This window comes from Canis lupus, chromosome 1 (assembly GCF_048164855.1).
Source record: "Canis lupus baileyi chromosome 1, mCanLup2.hap1, whole genome shotgun sequence".
NCBI classification, from domain to species: domain Eukaryota; kingdom Metazoa; phylum Chordata; class Mammalia; order Carnivora; family Canidae; genus Canis; species Canis lupus.
In genome coordinates this window covers 89512693-89533559 of record NC_132838.1, presented here as the reverse complement: position 1 = coordinate 89533559, position 20867 = coordinate 89512693, and the positions used below count along the sequence as shown (strand labels likewise).

The window sequence follows — 20867 nt, the reverse complement described above, 5'->3', positions numbered from 1 at the left end:
AGAAAGGAAAGAAAGAAAGAAAAGAAAGAAAGAAAGAAAGAAAGAAAGAAAGAAAGAAAGAAAGAAAGAAAGAAAGAAAGAAAGAAAAGAAAAGAAAAGAAAAGAAAGAGAAAGATTGCATGAATTAGTTTGCTGGCAGGTAATGAATATGAACTCAGAAGAGCATAATTTAAACACAAATGACGAACATTGACATGCCGGCATGACGAAGGCCCCAAATATTTTTTAATTGCTTTCCCTATTGGGAAATGTTCTAGATAGTGTTACCATATGTAGTCTGAATGGCAAGAAAACATTTGAATATGGCTATCTTGTGGAAGATCTATTCCCATAGGGCAGGTTGCACTTATAATGAGCAAATAATTAATGAGTCTTCTCCTCATTCCAAGGAGGATCTGAGATGAGGCTCTACCCAAGAAATGGCAGTGGCACCAAACCACTGGCACTAATGCAATCAGCAGAATTCATGGCAGAAGAGACATAAATAGGAGCCCAAGGTCCCAGAGAGTTAACAGCAGACATGGACATAAACCCTAAACCTTCAGAGGCCTATTCTCCTGTCCTGCCCATTCTTCCTTGTAGCTTAGCTTCATCAGTATTTAATGAAGTGTCTGTTTTTATGAGAAGACCAGTAAGGACTTGTGGGTAGTGCCCCTCACCTCTTGCATCTGTCTACAGGTTGGCCTATGTAGTTGGGTAATTAGATAATTAGCTGTTTTCCCCTTGCTCATTTGGCCTTGCTTATTAGAAAGCAGACACGATCTGTGACAAATTAAAAATATGGACTTCTCTGGCCCTAGCTAGAGGTTGGAAGTGTTACCACTAACTCCAATATGGCCTCCAGGTGTCACAGATCTAAAAGTTTTAGAAACTCTAGAGTTTTCAAAAACTTCCCTACCACCTTGTAAATTCAGAAATGCCCTCTAGGTTGAGACTCACTGATGTAGAACAAATTTTACAGAAAAGAATTATGTAAATAAATATTGTTGGCTAACGTTTTGATTGCATTTACAAATTGAAAAATGAAGTGTGCCATTTATTAGACAATCTTCTGATTGTTGGATAACTAGGAGAGAGAGAGTGCGTTATTGTGGAGAGCACAGATTTGAAGTCAGACAACTCCGGATCAGATCTCAGCCCTGCTACCTCTTGACTTGACCCCAGGCACATTGTCCCAAGTCACCGCCTCACTCCCACACTTGATGAAGAGGCCACCGAAGAGCCTGACTACTTTGTAGCCATCTTCTATTTAAGCTCTCTGCAGATCCCGGGAGTCATAAAAATAGAAATGTTTGTACCAGCTCCTGGCCTACCTCCCAATCCACATTTCCTTTGAGAATCATGTTATGTTTCTTATGCATTATCATTAGCTCATATCTGCTTTCCCCCTTTCATTTTATGTTTTATATGTTATTCTGTGGCCTGTCATCAGCCTGTGTGTCTTCAAAGGCATATGTCATTCTTCTTTTCAGTGTCACAAGACAGTCATCCCTTGTGGGATGCATTTCCAGGCTCCTCACATCAGATGGCTTTCAGTGGGCTGGTCTGTGGGAGCCATAGACAGGGATTGGCGGGTACAGGGGGTAAGGAGAATCCAGGATGTTTTTCCCCATCTTCTGCCTTTGGGGGAGGGGGGTGTCTCCATAAGTGACTCTGTCTTCCCCATGCCTCCCAATGTGCCTCTCCTTCTGTGGCTCTAGTGTCTACAGTCAGCCTTCACCACAGTGTTCTGGTCCCAACAGATGACCCCCAGCCTTTGAGGTTTGTTAACACCCCTTTCTGTCAGTGTGTCTCTAGCCTTTAAAGCCCTAGTGGCTTCCTGCTGATGTGAATCTCTGCATCTCATCGCCATTTTTGCCTAGCTTTTCGGCTCACCTGTCAAGTTTATACCTAATTCCATGTATTGAGTTCCCTCTCTCTTGTTTTTAAATTAATTTATTTACTTCAGAGAGAAAGAGAGCATGAGTGTGAGGGCCCAAGGGAGAGAGAGAATCTCAAGCAGACTCCACGCTGAAGGCAGAACCCGACATAGGGCTCGGTCCCCCAACCATGAGATCACGATCTGAGCTTAAACCAAGAGTCAGATGCTTAACCGACTACACCACCCAGGCTCCCCTAAGTTCCCTCTCTTAACACACCCGGAATGGTTTCCGTTTTCCCTACTGGACCCTGACAGCTCTTTTGAAGTAGTAAAACATCTTTATTGCCTTTCCTAGTCAAGGTGATTAAGATGATCCTAAGCCTATGAAGCAGGCTGAAAGTATTGATTCCCCAGACTCACCACACAGAGGTAGTGATTTGGTTGTTGTGGTGTGTGGACCAAGAATCTTAATTTTCAGAAGGCTACCTGGATGGTTGCAATGCCCAGCACTGGTTTAGGAAACAATGGGGCCAGGCTAAAGTGGAGGTGCTTGGCGAGGGAGTCACTGTGTTCGTGCAGCCACTAAGGACTTCACTTCTGCATTCCAGGATCACAGCCTGAGTTGGCAAAATTAAAAATGAATACCTTCTATGGGTGTTATAGGACAGTCAGGTATACGTGTCAATAGCACAGGCTAAATGGGAGCATGCTAAGGGATTATTTGCAGTGTGAAATGAGATCATATATGGGGCAGCTTCTCACACATAGTTGTTGCTCAACAAATGATAGTGTCTCTCCTTCCCTCAAATTAAGTGAAAGCACAGAAATGTAGAAAGCTATGAAATCATGTAAATTATATATTTCTGAAGCCAACAGAATCCAGATACTAAATATCAGAATGGATAGATAAGCAATTAAATAGTCAAAAAATTTTTCATTGCTTGGTATGTATCATGGTTATCTGAGCTGGTGTCTCAACATTCTAATCATATGACACTGTGTTGGCTCTGTTTAATGTCAGAAATAATTTAAGAAAATAAGTTCTTGCTGGGAGTCTGTATCAGATTACATGTTAACACATTTCCTAAGGAGACCTGAGCCTTATGATTATGCCCTTACTTGGCCACTAGAATTTCTGCATTCCAGGTTCTTGCCAGAGACTATAACTTTGAGTGCTTCACTGTCCAATTCTTATCAAAAGGTTGGTTATGAGAAATAATTTTCATGGAGGATTGCCTGAAGGATATGCAGTCCATTCATTCCTCATTTAGATAGCCTAAATATTATTCATGGTTTAAGTCAAGTCATTAGATCTCAATGTAATAGCTTCTTGTCAGTTTCCCTTGGCAGGATTAGTGAAAAAAGACACATCTATCCTTATGGAATTTTTGAACTCTGTGTTAAAAGAGGAAACTCTCAAATTAAGAGTACAATTCCATTTACAGTTGCATCACAAATAATAAAATACCTAGGCATTAACTTAAGCAAAAAGATGAAATACCTGTATTCTGGAAACTATAAAACATTGGTGAAAAAAATTAAAGTCAACACAAACAAATGAAAACCTATTCTGTGCTCATGGCTTGGAGGAATCAATGTTGTTAAAATGCCCAAACTACCGAAGCTATCTACAGATTTAATGCAATCCCTATCAAAGTACCAACGTTTCTCACAGAACCACAACAAATCCTAAAATTTGTATGGAACTGCAAAAGACCTCAAATTGCCAAAGCAGCCTTCAGAAAGAAGAACATAGCTGGAGGTATCACAATCCCAGACTTTAAGATCTACAAAGCCATAGTAATCAAAACAAGATGGTACTGGTATAAAAATAGACACATAGATTAATGGAACAGAGTAGAGAGCCTAGAAATCATCATTTATTAGGTCAATTAATCTACAACAAAGGAGACAAGAATATATAATGGGGAAAAGACAGCCCCTTCAACAAATGGCGCTGGGAAAACTGGACAGCTACATACCAAAAAATGACACTGGACCACTTCTTTATACGCAGAAAGTCAAAATGAGTTAAAGACCTAAATGTGAGACCCAAAACCATAAAACTCCTAGAAGAAAATACAAGCAGTAATGTCTTTTTTTTTTAATTTTTATGTATTTATGATAGTCACACACACACACGCACAGAGGCAGAGACATAGGCAGAGGGAGAAACAGGCTCCCTGCACCGGGAGCCCGATGTGGGATTTGATCCCGGGTCTCCAGGATCGTGCCCTGGGCCAAAGGCAGGCGCTAGGATCCCCAAGCAATAATTTCTTAGATGCCACCCATAGAAACATTTTTCTAAACAGGCAAGGAAAAAAAAAAAAGAAAAACTGTTGGGACTGCACCAAAATAAAAACCTTTTGCAAAGCAAGGCAAACCATAAACAAAATAAAAAGGTAAACTCCTGAATGGGAGAAGATATTTGCAAATGATATGTACACTAAAGGGTTAATATCCAAAATATATTTTTTAAAAAAAACTTATACAACTGAACACAGAAAGACCCCAAATAATCCAATTTTAAAATGGGCAGAGTACCTGAATAGACGTTTCTCCAAAAAAGACATCCAGATGGCCGACACGTGAAAAGATGTTCAACGTCACTCATCATCAAGGAAATGTAAATCAAAACCACAATGAGGTATCACCTCACACCTGTCAGAATGGCTAAAATCCAAAACACAAGAAATAACAAGTGTTTGGTGAGGATGTGGGAAAAAAAGGAACCCTTGTACACTCTTGGTGGGAATGCAAACTGGTGTAGCCACTGTGGAGATTCTTCAAAAAATTTAAAAAAGAATTACCATATGATTTAGTCATCCTGCTTTTAGATATTTACCCAAAGAAAACAAAAACACCAATTTGAAAAGGTATTTTTCAAATACTTTTCAAATACCCCTATGTTTATTGCAGTGTTATTTGCAATTGTCAAGATACGGAATCAATCCAGGTATCCACTGATAGATGAGTAGATCAAAAAGATATGGTTTCTTCATACAATGGAGTATTACTCAGCCATAAAAATTAATGAGATCTTGTCATCTGCAACAACGTGGATGAACCTAGAGGATATAATACTAAGTGAAATACATAGACAGAGGAAGACAATTGCCCTGTGATTCCATTTGTATTTGGAATTCAAGAAACAAAACAAATGAAAAAAAATAAAAAGATAAAAAAATAGACCCTTAAATATAGAGAACAAACTGGTGGTTACTAGAGGGAAGGTGAAGAGAGGAGGCTACGGAGTGAAATAGATACGGGGATTAAGAGTATACTTATCTTGATGAGCACTGAGAAATACAACGAATTGTTGAATCATTATGTGAAACTAATATAACACTGAAACTAATATAATATAACACTGCATGTTAATTACACTTCTGTTGAGAGAGAGAGAAAGCTTGCACAGGTTTCTAGACAGAGAAAAACAATTAAGTGAGCCAGAGAGGGGCATCAGACTAGCATGACATTACTCACCTGTGAGCCAGGTAGCAAGAACAGAGCAGTACCATATATATAGAAAGTTGAAGGAAGAGGACTGAGCTAAGAATCCTGTAACCAGCCAAGAGATCTAGCCATATATGAGGCCAAAAGAAAGCGACATTTCTGGACATGGAGTGACTCAAAGTGGGCCATCAGTGTCCCACTGCTGAGGAAATTAAAAAGCATTCCAGCCAAATAAAGTTGAATTCGAAAAAGGTGTTACAGTAGAGGATGAAGAGCCAGAGAAACAATGATGATCAATGAACCTTGTAAAACTTTCATCAAGTCTAAGGAAATGATGAGAATGTGACTACGAGCTATAAATTTTCACTTAAGATTTCTTCAGACAGAAGATCCATGTGGGCTAAGAGGAGATGTTTAGTGGTTCAAAGTAAAGCAGTCAGTGAGAAAGTTAAAATACTCTGAAATACCCCCTGTGGATGAGGAAGAGAGAAGAGATGTTGTAGATTGGTTTCTCTAGAAACAGGCAATGAAACAGTTTGGGGTCCAGGATACTCATTAGAAGTCCATACCTGTGTTATGCAAAAAAAGCAGGTTGAAGTCCTAACCCCTGGTACCTGTGAATGTGACCTTTTTTGAAAATAGAGCCTTTGTCACCAAGTTGAGACGATGTCATGAGGGTGGTCCTCACAAAATGTGACTGATGTCCTTATGAGAAGAGGAAAATGTTTTGTGAAGGCAGAGACACACAGGGAGGACACTGAGGACAGACCCATGCAACCACAAGGCAAGGAACACTCAGGGTCAATGGCTGCCACCAGAGGCAGGAAGAGGCTGGGAAGGATTTTACCCAGAGCCTCTGGGGGGTATGGCCCTGCTGACACCTTCACTTTGGACTTGTAGCTTCCAGAAACGTGAGAGAATAAATTTCTGCTGTCTCAAGGCACACATGTGGCGATGAGTACAACCTGTGAATGGAGGAGGTAGGGAGCACAGTTGGGCAGGCAGAGGTAGAAGCCAGGCTTCCATGCAAGACCCATGAAGCCAGCCCAACTTGGGGTTGGGCTGCTCCGTCATTCAGTCATGGGATGTGGGCAGCCTCGGGGACACCATTGCCTGGGTGAGGTGGTTCTTCACAGAGACAGCCATAGGAACACAGATTTTCTTAATGATTTAAAAATAGAATGATAACTAAGCAGATATACATGGAATGAAATGTTTTCATTGCTAGGAGGAAAAAAAAATGGAATTATGATTTGGTTAATCCAGCACAGAAGAAATGGGTAAAACTAAATAACAATAAATTGTAGTTACAAGTAAATAAATATAATGAGAGCAAACCAGACATAATCATAACACAATAGATGTGAATTTGTTGAAATCCCCTTTCCAACGACAGACTCTTAAATTGGCAAAAACAAAAGAAAAACCTGGTTTTAAGCTATTTGTAAGGAACACAGACAAAACAAAATGACAACCAGAAAAGTTAAAGAAATGAGCAAGGCTATGCCAAGTATGTGCAAATAAAAGGAAAACAGAAGTGGTGTACATCAACCACAGTGGAACCAAACTAAAATTATTAAATAGGAGAAGAAAAGGTACTTCTAAAAAATAAAGCGTACATTTCACAGGAACACTGTACTACATGCATTATACACTGGCCAGTGTTGTTATGGAAATTTTAGGGCAAAAACCAAAAAGAAATATAGGAGAATATGATAGAACTATAATCATGGTATCATACCCCAAGCAGGAATAAACACCCTTATTCAAACATCTTTAAAGTTGTGGTACTTGTATTTCTCTGGACCAGACTTGTTAAGTGAGTTAACTATTTGAAGGACCATTACTACATTCCTTTCTATAAAAAGGTTGAAGCGTCAATCCAACAGTGCAGGAAGCCTACCTGCTTATTGACATACTTATCAGCCCTGGATGTCCACCATCTTTGAAATGTTTGCCAACCTCATGGGCAGATAATAGCTTCTCAGACCTTTTAATTCCTGTTCCCTTACCACTAATGGGGCTTACCCTTCTCACAGGTTGATCGGTGACATATATTTCCAGTTCATGTCCTTATTTTTAAACTGTGTGGCTTGTCTGTCTTCTTTTATAATCAGTTTGTTTCATCTCCTAGTATATTAGACACTAACCCTGTCATATGAGTTGCAAACTCTCATTCTTTTTTTGGCCTTGTTTATGGTGTCTTGTGCTGTAGACATTTTAAATTTTTACAGGGTCAAATCTGTTCATTGTTCCTTTATGGATTTATGTTATGGATTTACTGTCTGACTTGGAAAGAGACAACCAACCTGAAATTATACAGGTGTTCCCCCTATATATTCTTCTAATACCTTTCTAGTTCCATTTTTAACGTTAAGTCTTTCCTTTATTTTGGCTTAAACTGATTGCATTGTATTATCTCTGTAGGCAGCTCTGATCTTTGTTGGGAGCTGAGGTAGAGAAGTGGATAAATAATAACCAGTCATTTCTATTTTAACAGAAACTTGGGAAGGAAAACATTTTCAACAATGAATAGGTCCCCCACCATGACCGACTGCAGATGACTTGCCATTTCATTCACAAAGGTAAGAAAATATAGTCTATGTTTTTTTTTTTTTTAGTCTATGTTTTTAATTAATTCCAACAGACTCACAATAGAGTGCTTACCTCGTTTATATTTACTTACAAATATTCTAAATCATCTTCTAGTTCACAACCTTTAACTTTGTCATTATCAAATTTAAAACAAATGACAAATAGAAACAGGAAATTTTCTGAATGTCAACATGCCTCAGGGGGCAGAATAGAACCCGGGAGATTTGGTTTCTGCTATTGATTACTGCATGCAGTTCAGTTTTTAAATAGCATTAGTGTTTTCCTTATTGTTAAATGTAGAGTGCTCTTTGCAAAATCCTTGGAGGATATAGCAAAATTTTAAAATGAAAACCCACGGCAGCCCGGGTGACTGAGTGGTTTAGTGCCATCTGCAGCCCAGGGTGTGATCCTGGAAGCCCAGGATCAAGTCCCACGTCAGGCTCCCTGCATGGAGCCTGCTTCTCCCTCTGCCTATCTTTCTCTCTCTCTCTGCCTCTCATGAATAAATAGATAAAATCTTAAAAAAAAAAAAAAAGAAAAGAAAACCCAAAGCATTCATAACCTCATCATCCCTAGATAATCACTAGTAGTCCTGTGAATTTCTTTCCTCCTTCCTTGCATGCACATGTAGAAATACATATAATTATATATAATCTTTTTTAAAACTACTTATCTCAACTCCCATAGTTATAAACGATGTACCTTAACTAGTACAGGTACATAGCAAGTTTAAGAACAAATTATAATTACTACCACTGTGTCCATTTTCAGTAGCCATTTGCAGTTTACCAAAACATATCCCAGCATCTCATTTGCCTCCCCTGCACAGACATCCTGATGAATAAGTCCATGTGACCTTTCTGAAACATCGTCCTAAGAAATACCTTTGAATTCAGGCAACATTTCGTGGTGTCCCTTTATCATTATTGTCTGTTTTGTTCTGCTTAAAGGGAACTGTTTTTTAAAGGATAGAAGTTTACCTCTTTCTCTCCTCTTCCCTACTGTCCATTCAGGGGTACCCTACAAAGTAAACACACACACACACACAAATCTCATCGTATGTCCAGCATTCGTGCTAGTTAGCTAACCCCTTCCTAATGTGGTTTTTCCAAACACTCTTTAGAGTTGCTCTTGAAGTTGTTTGGTTTTCAAAGCTGCCAAGTCTTACAAGTAAAATGACTGACATGGCATTCTCTAGGAAAGTCTTCATTCTGCTGCTTCTAGTACACAGTTGAAGGTTAAAGAAAATCCAACTCTTACTATCACTAGCACATACTAGGTTGGAGACACAAATGTACCCTTAGAGAAGTGGGCTAGAACTTCATACAGATAATTCACCAAAGAGATACAAAGAACCAAAGAAACATGACAGAGATGTCTGTCCTTACCATGAATCATACAAGTGCAAAATAAAATAATATTTTTGCCCAGAATTGGCCAAGTGTTTTGATTTTAAATGAAAACACTTGCTGCTGGTAGAGTTCTAAAGTAGGTGTATTTTACCCAGTAGACATTATTCTAAGAATCTCTGGCAGCTGTTGACTTGCTGTTGGAACTATAAGAACACAGAGTACAGTTTTACTTGTAACAGAAAAATAGGAAATATCCTGAATGTCCATTAATACATATCAAACTCTGATGTATTTTTATGATAGAATTATTTAGACATTAGACATTTTCTCTAATATTTAGTGATGCAGAAAATGTTTATGAGATAAAGTGAAAAGGGCAAAGACAAATTTGTATAATGTATGATCCCAGTTTTGTTCAAAATAAAGAAAACACACATTTGAAAAAGATCAAATAGTAGAAAGCCAAATATTAATAATTATTATTTTGGGGTAGTTGTATAAAAGGTGATAATTTTTTTAAAATATTTTATTTATTTATTTATTCATGATAGACATAGAGAGGCAGAGACACAGGCAGAGGGAGAAGCGGGCTCCATGCTGGGAGCCTGACGCGGGACTCGATCCCAGGACTCCAGGATCGCGCCCTGGACTAAAGGCAGGCGCCAAACCACTGAGCAACCCAGAGATCCTCGATAATTTTTTTTTTCAGATAAAGTACCTGCTTTTACTTAGGGAGAAAATAAATATTACTTTTTTAAATTTAAAAATTACTTTTAAATTTTCAAATGACTGAAAAATAATGGTTTTACATTTGATTAAAAAAAAATCAAGGAGCCTTCCTTGTGTATTTCGAAACTCACCTTAATTCTGAATTAGTTTGCAGAGAGTTTTGAGAGCTGGTTATGTCAGGAAAATGAAAACGTGGCATATTCAGTAGTATTTTACATTTTATTTAATTTTTTAAAGATTTGTATTTATTTATTCATGAGAGACACACAGAGGCAGAAAGATAGGCAGAGGAGGAGGCAGGCTCCCCACGAGAAGCTGGATGCAGGACTCCACTGCTGGGGCCCTGAGATCCGGCCCTGAGCCGAAGGTAGATACTCAACCTCTGAGCCACCCAGGGGTCCCCATATTTTACATTTTTAAAGAAAGGTTTAAATCCTCCATGGAGATTATTTCTGTTGAAACATGTACAGTCTAAAAGTCTTTTTCATGTGGTTTATGTATACAATGGAATATTACTCAGCTATTAGAAATGACAAATACCCACCATTTGCTTCAACGTGGATGGAACTGGAGGGTATTATGCTGAGTGAAGTAAGTCAGTTGGAGAAGGACAAACATTATATGTTCTCATTCATTTGGGGAATATAAATAATAGTGAAAGGGAATATAAGGGAAGGGAGAAGAAATGTGTGGGAAATATCAGAAAGGGAGACAGAACGTAAAGACTGCTAACTCTGGGAAACGAACTAGGGGTGGTAGAAGGGGAGAAGGGCGGGGGGTGGGAGTGAATGGGTGACGGGCACTGGGGGTTATTCTGTATGTTAGTAAATTGAACACCAATAAAAAATAAATTTTAAAAAATTAGAAATAGAAAAAAAAATAAAAAATAAAAATAAATAAATAAAGTCTTTTTCACTTATGAAGGAAGTTATAAGGAGTTAATGACATGGCCATTTATTCCATGCCAACTATCTACAGTTGCCACACCACTGGAACCTTCCAAAGAATCCAGCAAATAATGTAATTGATGCTGTTAGTCCTTACATTGTTTTTTATCACCTTCCTTTGGGGGGTCAGCTGTCTTCCCAAGCACAAAATACCCAAGTAGATGGAATCAGATGCTGCCTGTATTGATCTAATGGGGTGTTATTTACCCATTCATTCTACATATATTTACTAAGAACTTACTATGTGCCAGATGTAGTGTAAGTGTTTGAGGTCTATCAGTGAACAAAACAAAACTAGAGTCCCTGCCTCTGTGGAGTTTAAATTCTTCAGGAGGAGACAGACTGAGGCAAACAAAAACCCACTGTGATAAATAAGGAAACTCTATAGTGTGTTGGACACTGATGAGTTCTATGGGCAAAAAAGGAAGAAAGGAAGGAAGGAAAGGAAGGAAGGAGGGAGGGAGGAAGAAAGATAGATTAAGGAGAGTCAAGGGGAATCAGGAGTATGAGGGCAGGGAGGTGCCAAATAGGTTGTAGTTTTAAAATAGGATCGTCAAGCAAAGCATCAGATAGAAGTTGACATTTGAGCAAAGGCCTGAAGGAGATAAGCAGGTGTCTGGGGAAGATTGTTCAGGCAGTGGGAATAGCTGAAGCAAAAAGCCTTAATGTAGCAGCATTCCTGTGTGTTTGAGAAACAGTGAGTGTCTGAAGCAGGGGGAAGGGGTTGGGGGAGTTTGAAGGTGCCGAGGTAGAGGAGGAATGGGAGGAGGATGGATAAATCATACAGGGCTGCATCAACTGTTGTAAGGACTTTGGCTTTTACTCTGGGTGAAATGGGAAACCACTTAAGGGCAAAGTGACATGATCTGATTAGGTTTAAAGATGGATCACTCTGGCTGAGCATAGATTGTAGGCGCACAAGGGTGGCATCAGCAAGCCCTGTTGGGAGGCCACGAAGATGTAACACATGTGCGAAAAGATAATGGCTCTGCTCAGGAACACAAAGCAGGAGTGGTGACAGGTGACTGGATTCTGGACATTTTTCAAAGGCTTTGCTGGCTTGTTGACCGTGGTATAAGAGAAGGAAGACTGAAATTTAGGGCCTGGGAAGCAAGAAGTGGAAGATACCATGAACTGAGATGAGGAAGGTCCAAGTGAAGGAAATTTGGGAGGGAAAAGGGTTTTAGATTTGCAAAATTTGAGGTGTCTGTTAGGTATCTAAGTGGAAATACCAAAATGACCATTTAATATGCAAATCTGGAGCACAGAAGAGACATCTAGATGGTATTTGGAGATTCCAAAGCAAGTATGGATAGAGACGAGAACCAAGCAATCATTCTTGGACAGTCGAGCATTAAGAGGTCATAGAGAAAGAAAGAGGAACCATCTAAAGAGACTGAGAAGGACCAAGGAGGTACAGGGTGGGTGGCAGTAACAAACAAAAGAGTATGGCACTCTAGAAGCCAAGTGAAGAAAATCGGTCATGGGAGAGGGAATGATCGTCTAAGTCGATAATCTGATAGGCAGAATGGGGGCTTAGAATTAGCCATTGGCAACATGAAGGTCATTGGTGATCTTGAGGAGGTGGTTCTCAGGGTAGTCATGAGAGCAAATCCCTGATTAAAGTACATTAAAGAGAATATGTGAAGAGGAATCAGGGCTTGAGAGGAGCAACATCTTTTTCAAGGAGCTTTGCCACAAGGAGGAATAAGGAAGTGAGGGGGAAGTGGAATCAAGAAAAGTCTTCTTTTTGTGAAGATGGAAGAAATGGAGGAGCTCCCATGGGAATGAAATAGAGTAAACAATTAAAGCTGACGTGAGAAAGGAGAGACCTGGAGGAGCGATGTCCTTGACTAGATGACAGGCTCCACACAGTTTAAATAAGCTTTCATGTTTTAGAGTCATTAACTTCTGTCACATTCATCGCCAGTATTTCCACCTTGTCACTTGCCTTTTAATTTGTTCATGATCTATTTTGACATTGAGACATTGAGAGCTGTGAGTAGTCAAATCAATTAAATTTTTGTATTACTTCTCTAACTTTCATGCTTATTGAAATCTTTGCCTATTCAGGGATCCAATATCAGATAAATATCTATATATTCTTTTAAAATAAGATTTATTATTTATTTTAGAGAGAGAGCAAGGAGAGGAACGGGGAGAGGGAGAGAGAGAATCCTCAAGCAGTCTCCATGCCTAGCACAGAGGCCAACACAGGGCTCAATCCCAGGATCCTGAGATCATGACCTGAGCCGAAATCGAGAGTCAGATACTTAACTGACTGAACCACCCAGTGCCCCAAATAACCTATATATTCTTAAAGTAATGATGTAATTTGAGCTTTTGCAGGGGCACAGTCAGGGCTTTGGTTTGTTTTTTTTATAGTGAGCCTGTTATTATTAAACCACTCAGATTTTATAATTCCAATATATTATTCAAACCTTACCAAAATGTTAGGAAGAAACTAGAAAATCAGTTATTTTTTAAATGTATTAACTAGGTACCATGTGGGAAACTATAGTGTGTGAAACATCTATCTATATTATAGTAGAGAGATTATAGTCCAATTAGTTACTTGGACACAAATGGAAATGTAAATTTATCTAAAGGAATGCTTTGATGGGTGGGGAGTAATAGGTCTGGTAAGGTTGCCATGATCCATTCTTTAATTTTCTTCAATGGTTTTTAGTCCTGTCAAATTAAAGTCAGCCATTTAGGGGATCCCTGGGTGGCGCAGCGGTCTGGCGCCTGCCTTTGGCCCAGGGCGCGATCCTGGAGACCCGGGATCGGATCCCACGTCGGGCTCCCGGTGCATGGAGCCTGCTTCTCCTCTGCCTGTGTCTCTGCCTCATTCTCTCTCTCTCTGTGACTATCACAAATAAATAAAAATTAAAAAAAATAAAAATAAAAAATAAAGTCAGCCATTTAGTTCCATTGCAGAGAAATGGCTGGCAAATTCTATGGGTTTCTTTTTTTTTGAGAGAGAGAGTATAGGCACACACATGTAAGCAGTGGGGGAGGGGCAGAGAGAGAGGTTGAGAGAGAATCTTAAGCAGATGCTATGGCCAGCTCAGAGCCCAACTCAGGGCTCAGCCCATCTCACGACCCTGAGATCATGACCTGAGCCAAAACCTAGAGTCAGATGCTTAACCAACTGAGGCACCCAGGCACCCCCAAATGGCTAGCAAATTCTTAGCTTTAACACACATTGTATTTATTAAAAGCCCCAAATTTAAAATGTGCTTCAACAACCTAAGTCTTCATCAATAGATGATTGGATAAAGTAGATGTGATAGATACTATGAACTATTACTCAGCCATTTGTGACACCATGGATGGACCTAGAGGGCATTTTGCTCAGTGAAATAAGTCAGAGAAAGACAAACACCAAATGATACCACCTATATGGGGAATCTAAAAAACAGATGAATAAATAAAAGCAGAAGCCGACCCATGAATACAGAGAACAAACTGCTGGTTGCCAGAGGGGAAGGGTTGGGGGAATGGGTAAAATGGATGAAGAGGAGGAGGAAGTTCTAGGCTTCCAGTGATGGAGTAAGTCATTATATAAAAGACACAGCGTAGGGAATAGAGTCATTGCTATTGCGACAGTGTTATGTGATGATAGATGGTGGTTGCACTTGTGAGCACAGCCTAATGTATAGACTTGTCAAATCACAATGTTGTACACCTGAAACTAATATAATATGTCATTTATACCTCAATTAAAAAAAAAAAAAAACATGTGCTTCAGAGGCTTATAAGAAGGTCAGAAATGTTACCCCTCCTTGGTGTATAGGATGCTCTTCATGTTACTTAAGATAAGAACCTGGGGCACTTGGATGGCTCAGTCAGTTGAGTCTCTGACTCTTGGTTTCCGCTCAGGTCATGATCTTGGGGTTGTGGGATCGAGATCTGCATGGGGCTCCACACGGAGTCTGCTTGAGATTCTCCCTCTCCTTTTGCTTGTGCTGTCTCTCTCTCTTTCACTCTCTCAAAAATAAATATTTTTTAAAGATAAAACCCTTATGTGTCATGGTTCCCTGATTATGGAGTTATCCTTGTTTACCATATAAGCCAACTGGCTTTAAAAATTCGGATGAATTAAAAGTTAAACACAAAAATCTTAGCATTAAAAAGTGAAAGGAATGTATTTGCTCTGATACATCCTAATGATTAAAAAGTATATATATTTGCTCTAAAAACATTGGAAGAAGTCACAAAGGGAATAATATTGAGTGCGAAAAATGTAGAACTCTATGTCATAATTATAAAATGAAAGCAGCATAGAACATGAATAATGTGCTTGCAGACAGATTAATAACCTTGATACATAAAAATCAATAAGCAAAACACTAGTAACAATAACCATAATAGGTAAAAATCAATAACTAAAACTCTAAGAGCCCCGTAGATAAATGGACACAGTAATAGAAAACTCAGAAGAAATACAGAGAGCTAAAAAAGGATATGCCAACCATGTTAACCTTCACCAATAATTTTCAGGAGTGCACATTAATATCAAGAGATGATTTCTTTCACCTAGGAAATTAACAAGGATAATTAAAAATAATAGTCACTGCTAAACGTGTAACAAAATGAGCTCCCACTCATTGATAATAGCATAAATGGGTATATTCTTAAGGAGAAATTTACTAAAATGCTTTTTAATGACCTTGTAGCTCTAGGAATCTAAGAAAGTGTTGACATTGGACAAAAATAGAAGCCTCAAGTAATTACTGTTGTATCATTTGGAGAAGCGAATCCCTTGGACCACCTCCCTATCCTGTACCATTAACATTATTAAATGATGTATTAACACACAGTTGTGTTTACACAATGGTGTCTCTGGCAACTAGACAAAAATCACTATTCTTACAATGAATATTTATAATCAAATGGGAAAATCCATATTACATAAATGTTCATTGAAAACTGCTGGGTACAGACAGTATCCTAATATTTTTAGTACAGAAGTTCATAGAACAAAAGGTGGAAACAAATATGCCCAAATGTGAGAGTAGAGTTACCCGAGGGCAGTAGAATTGAGTACTTTTTTGTTCTGATTTATATTTTTTGGTACTTTCCAGATACTTTTACAGGAAGTATCTTTAATCAGAAAAAAAATTTTTTTTAAGACTTTATAGAAAGAAACTTGTACACATGATCTGGGTTTAGACCAGGTCCACCATTTCCATACCACCATTGTGAGAGCATATGGAGCCAGTGAAGTATGCTATCAAAATGAATTAGAGATCAAGATTGATTTCAGAGAGATTGGGAGACACAGATTCTTTTTTTTTTTTTTTTTTTTTTCCCTTAGATTCTAAGAATTCTCTTCCTTTCTTGGAAACAACTGCAATTACAACAAAAACATCATTAACCAAACTGGATTCTCCAGTTAACGATATTATTAGCCTATAGCATTTCACAGTAGTGTTGTGAACTCAAATAGGCCCATTTTGCTCTTGTAGATGTCGTCTGCTGCTGAAAATGGAGATGCCACACCTGGAAAACAGAATGAAGAAAAAACTTATAAAAAGGTGAGTGACTGTTTCATTTTCTTTCTTTAGCCCAGAAAGAGGAACATTTTCATTGCTTAGAATGTTAATCTACCCTAGGCCTTTTCTTCCTCTAGAGCAGTTGTATGTAAGTTACTGTCTTAGCTTCTTGTTGCTCTCACAAGTGACTACACATTCAGGGGTTCAGACAACACAGATGTATGATCCTGTAGTCACAAGGCTGACACGGGTCTCCCTGGGCCAGCATCCGGATGTCTACAAGACTGCATTCCTTCCTGAAGGCTCTAGGAAAGAGTCTGTCCCCTTATCTTGTTCAAATTCTCCAGACTGCCATGATTCCCTTCCAACTTCAAAGCCAGCAAAGACCAGCTGAATCTCTCTCAGGCTGTAACTCTCTGACACTTTAAAGGGCACTTGTGATGACTTTGAGCCCTCCTAGAGAATCCAGAATAATCTCTTTGTTTTAAAATCAGCTGGTTAGCAACCTTAATTTCTTTTGCATCCTTAACTCCTCCTTGCCATATAACAGATTCATGGGTTGCAATGATTAGGACATGGACACCTTTGCAGGGATGAATGGGTGGGGGGCATTTTTCTCCCTACTACAGTTACTGTGCTATAGAACATTGACAGAAGGGAGTTATTTGAAGACCCTTCTAATTCCTAAGAAGACCCTTCTGTGTATGCATTTGAATCTTTTTTCTTTTTAAGATTTTATTTATTTGAGAGAGAGAGCAAGAGCACCAGCAGAGGGAGAGGGGTATGGGGAGAGGGAGTAGCAGGCTCCTTACTGAGCAGGGAGCCCAAAGTGAAGCTCAGTCCTAGGACCCTGGGATCATGACCTGAGCTGAAGGCAGACGCTTAATCGACTGAACCACTCAGGCACCCCCAGTATGTTAATCTTTTAATTGACTTGCTATTTCCCACCAAAATTTTATACATTTTCTTATCTTTGTATTTTGGGAAAAAAAATTATAACATGAAATTCTGTCCCATTCCATTCTAAGCCTCTCAGTTTCCGTGTCTTCAGGTCGTTGCAACAAAAATCCCCTTCCAGTCTTTCCAGTGTATCTTACCTTGCAACTCTTTGACTTTGATAAATTCATGGCTCCTGGCAAGGAAGCAAATGTTCAGACACATTACTGGAGGAGTATATGTTCTCAGGCACCACTGCTCCTGCCTTTTAAATTGACTGTACATTTTCCTTCTAAAAGTCCTTGCCCTCCTTCCCTCTTGGGAGTAGGAGGTTTGTGTATTGAAGGTTTAATCTATCTTAATTTTTCCATTTGCCTTTTATTCTTTCATGGATCGCTAGCATTAAGTTTTGTCATAAAGTACATGAACCATCTGATCCAACCACATGTTTGGGTCATGGAATTAACATGATATTTCCAATTCTGTTTTCATATGGGCAGATATGCCTTTTTTCCTGATAGATCTTTCCTTCTGGCTTTCCTACTCAGTTGAACATAGAACTATAACCAGGGAGCTGCTGTAGGGGGAAGATTCAAGAGCTCAAAAGTGTCTGGTTATATAAAATTTGTGAATCTGGCCAAAGGCAATGGTACACTGTTACTTATTTGTAGACACAGGTAGAAAACCAAATCCCATCTCACTTACCCAAGACTCCTTGTAAATTGAGTCAAGCATGAGAACTGGCAGAGAGATGATCAAGTTGCCAGCCTATCCCTGTTTGAGATCCATTTCGGGTGGTTTTCTCAGTCACCGTCCGGATGCGCTGTGGTTCTTGGCTGGCCTCTGACCCACAGGAGTTCTTCCATGATGCAGAAGTAACACGAGGAATGTGACCAGGAGATCTTAGAGTCTGCTGAGTTTGTCTTGTTCACAAATTGATAAAGGAAGTTTTCAATAATAGGATATCTCTGATTCTCTCATTAATGCCTCTAATAGCATATTTGACTCAGCGGTGTTGGTAGGGTGATAAGAACTAAAAATCAGATCTGAAGATTACAAATGATTCCAAAAAATAAGAGAAGATACAAGAAACTTGACAGAAAAAGGCCAACAATTTTCTTTTTTTTAACGTGTAGTGGCAGTGGAATCTTTGGATGATCTCTGATTTTAAGAGGAAGATAAGCAGTGGAGGAAAGAGGTCTTTAGCTTTTCTGAGAAATGCACCAAAAAGACAATATAATGCCTGAGTCTATCACCCTTAATAAATAGGGTGTTGATACGCAGAGGAAGAAGTAGCGACTATGCAGAGAAAGTGTGGTTTTTACACAGGTAACAGCTCAGCTGAACTACTCAATTTAAGTCTTTGCCGTGAAGCAAAGAGATCTTCAAACCGGAGGTGTTAATAGTGGAGTTACCAGAGGTGATAAGAGTCTCACTAGCTGTTGGAAATGTGTCTGTCTCTAGGCCCAGATGAACCATTTCTCAAGTGAAAAAAATTCAAGTTAGGACAGAGAAACACCGAGTATGAGCTTTGAAAAATCCGGACAGTGGAAGGCTTTAGTGAGAAGCAGGAGAGAAACAAATATCATCCCTCTTTTCAGCAATCAGGAGAAAGTACATTCTGGAAACCAGATGTGGGACTGCTCCTCCACATAATTTGAGCATGGACTAGTCAATATATGGCTTATGTACATTTAGAGCGGAAACACACGTCTTCTACAAACCTGCAGAGGTTCATCAAGGTATAGTTGATGTCAAATTAACTACATTTTCTATTATGAGAGAGTCATTAAATTACTCTCAGATAAGGAGGATTCTCAAGTTTAATGAATCTTGATTTAATGGTGCCAGGAACATTGTCATGGTATCCTTTCAGACAAGGTAGAGAAATATTGCCTGGATATTACGACTACTGGGCTTGTACCTGGTTGGACTAACATTTCCAATGAATGGTAGTTTTGCTTCCTTGTTGCCTTGTCTCAGCCAACATGGTACGTGAGTTGACCCTGTCTAGCTTAATACTTTTTACCCTTGACCTTAATGAAGACATGAAATTTGTGCTACGCCAATGTGCAAATGACAAACAACTGGGAAGGTAATTAGCAGACTAGCTGAGTGTCATCAAGGCCACCGTACATTTCATTAAATATTGTCCCTTTTGGGATACCTGGGTGGCTCAGCAGTTGAGCATTTTTGTCTTTAGCTCAGGGCATGATCCCAGGGTCCCAAGATCGAGTCCCGCATCGGGCTCCCTGCAGGGACCCTGCTTCTCCCTCTGCCTATGTCTCTACCTCTCTCTCTCTGTCTCTCATGAATAAATAAATAAAATCTTTAAAAAAAAAAAAAAGGTATTGTCCCTTTTACAAATACTTGGAAGTTACCTTTCTTTCCCCATCCTAAAGACCTGACCATGAGGAACACACCGTTTTAATATGGAGCTTTGACAGCCCATTGGGTTTTTGCCTCTGACAGAAGTCAATCCAGGTTAAGAAGCCCCTGACCTAATGTGCTGGACAGGAGAAGGGTATCAAAAGAGTTTATAAGGAACTCAGGGTTGAGTGGGAGGGACAAGACCTGAAAACCACTTTAGAACCTGGTAGTTTATAATAAAGGATTCAATGGAGGAGAAATCATTATGGGTTAGAGTTAACAAGGAGGCTTGGGCTTCCTCTGTCAAGCCCCAGATTTATTGGACAGCTGCCAGCACCACTCAGCATCACGAGTGCTGGGATTTCCATGTGTTTAGGGAACACTCAGTGTTCATGGAACAGTGCCGTCCTCTGAGTCTTGATTACCTGCATGATTATCGCAGCTGACTACTCCTTGTTATTTCAGTTGCCCATTTTCCTAATTCATTATCAGTTCTTGATAAACCAAAGAATAGCTAACATCAGTGGGTGAGGCTAATAGCTGAAATAAGAATTTTGACTTAACCTGCTTAAAACAAACAGGTTGCCCATTCAGACAAGCATTAAAGGCTGCCTGGGTGTGTTTACAGAGTATAGTATTTCCATTTCCAGTTCATTTATGGAGTGTCTTCCGAAAGAGTTGTAAACACAAAAGCCTACAGCAGCCAAGCAGGTAACAGAGGAGTGAACTACTGGGGGGAGAAAGTGATAAACAGGAGAATGTGTCTTTTTTTAAAGGGGGAGGTGGCACTTGACGCCATCTAATAGAGCCCATGAATGAGTGCTTCCCCTGGGTTGCCAGACATACTGATTTTCAAGAAACCAAAATGTGCGCTCTGATGCAACACCTCCCAATTTTTAAAGGTTGGCAAACTGATGGAAAATTTTTCAGAACTCCTCTCTGGGTAAAGCAACAAACTACTGATCACATTTGACCTTTACACGATGGCCAGCCTGCAACCTTTGCCCTGTTTATGTAAAGATGTGAGGTGGGAAGAAAGGAGGATACAAAAGAAATGCATACAAGACCTGGTCCCCTGCCCTCTGTGACCTTACAGTTAATTCAAGAGGAAAAAAAACAA

The 20867-nt window shown here is 39.4% G+C and overlaps 1 protein-coding gene and 1 long non-coding RNA gene across 6 annotated transcripts in view; one reads left to right on the top strand and one right to left on the bottom strand.

The window, feature by feature from the left end:
* PIP5K1B (phosphatidylinositol-4-phosphate 5-kinase type 1 beta) overlaps window positions 1-20867 on the top strand; it is a 299006-nt gene that overhangs the window by 104414 nt on the left and 173725 nt on the right. For all 5 annotated transcript variants that reach the window (XM_072838944.1, XM_072838954.1, XM_072838961.1 and 2 more), the window contains 2 exons: window positions 7818-7902; window positions 16415-16483. In XM_072838944.1, coding sequence (XP_072695045.1) covers window positions 16415-16483 — 69 coding nt within the window. In that variant the 5' untranslated portion in view covers window positions 7818-7902. The remainder of the gene's footprint in view (window positions 1-7817; window positions 7903-16414; window positions 16484-20867) is intronic.
* Window positions 16334-20867, bottom strand: part of LOC140640193 (uncharacterized) — a 30699-nt gene continuing 26165 nt past the window's right edge. The window contains exon 4 of the long non-coding RNA XR_012036868.1: window positions 16334-16448. This is a non-coding gene — a long non-coding RNA (uncharacterized lncRNA). The remainder of the gene's footprint in view (window positions 16449-20867) is intronic.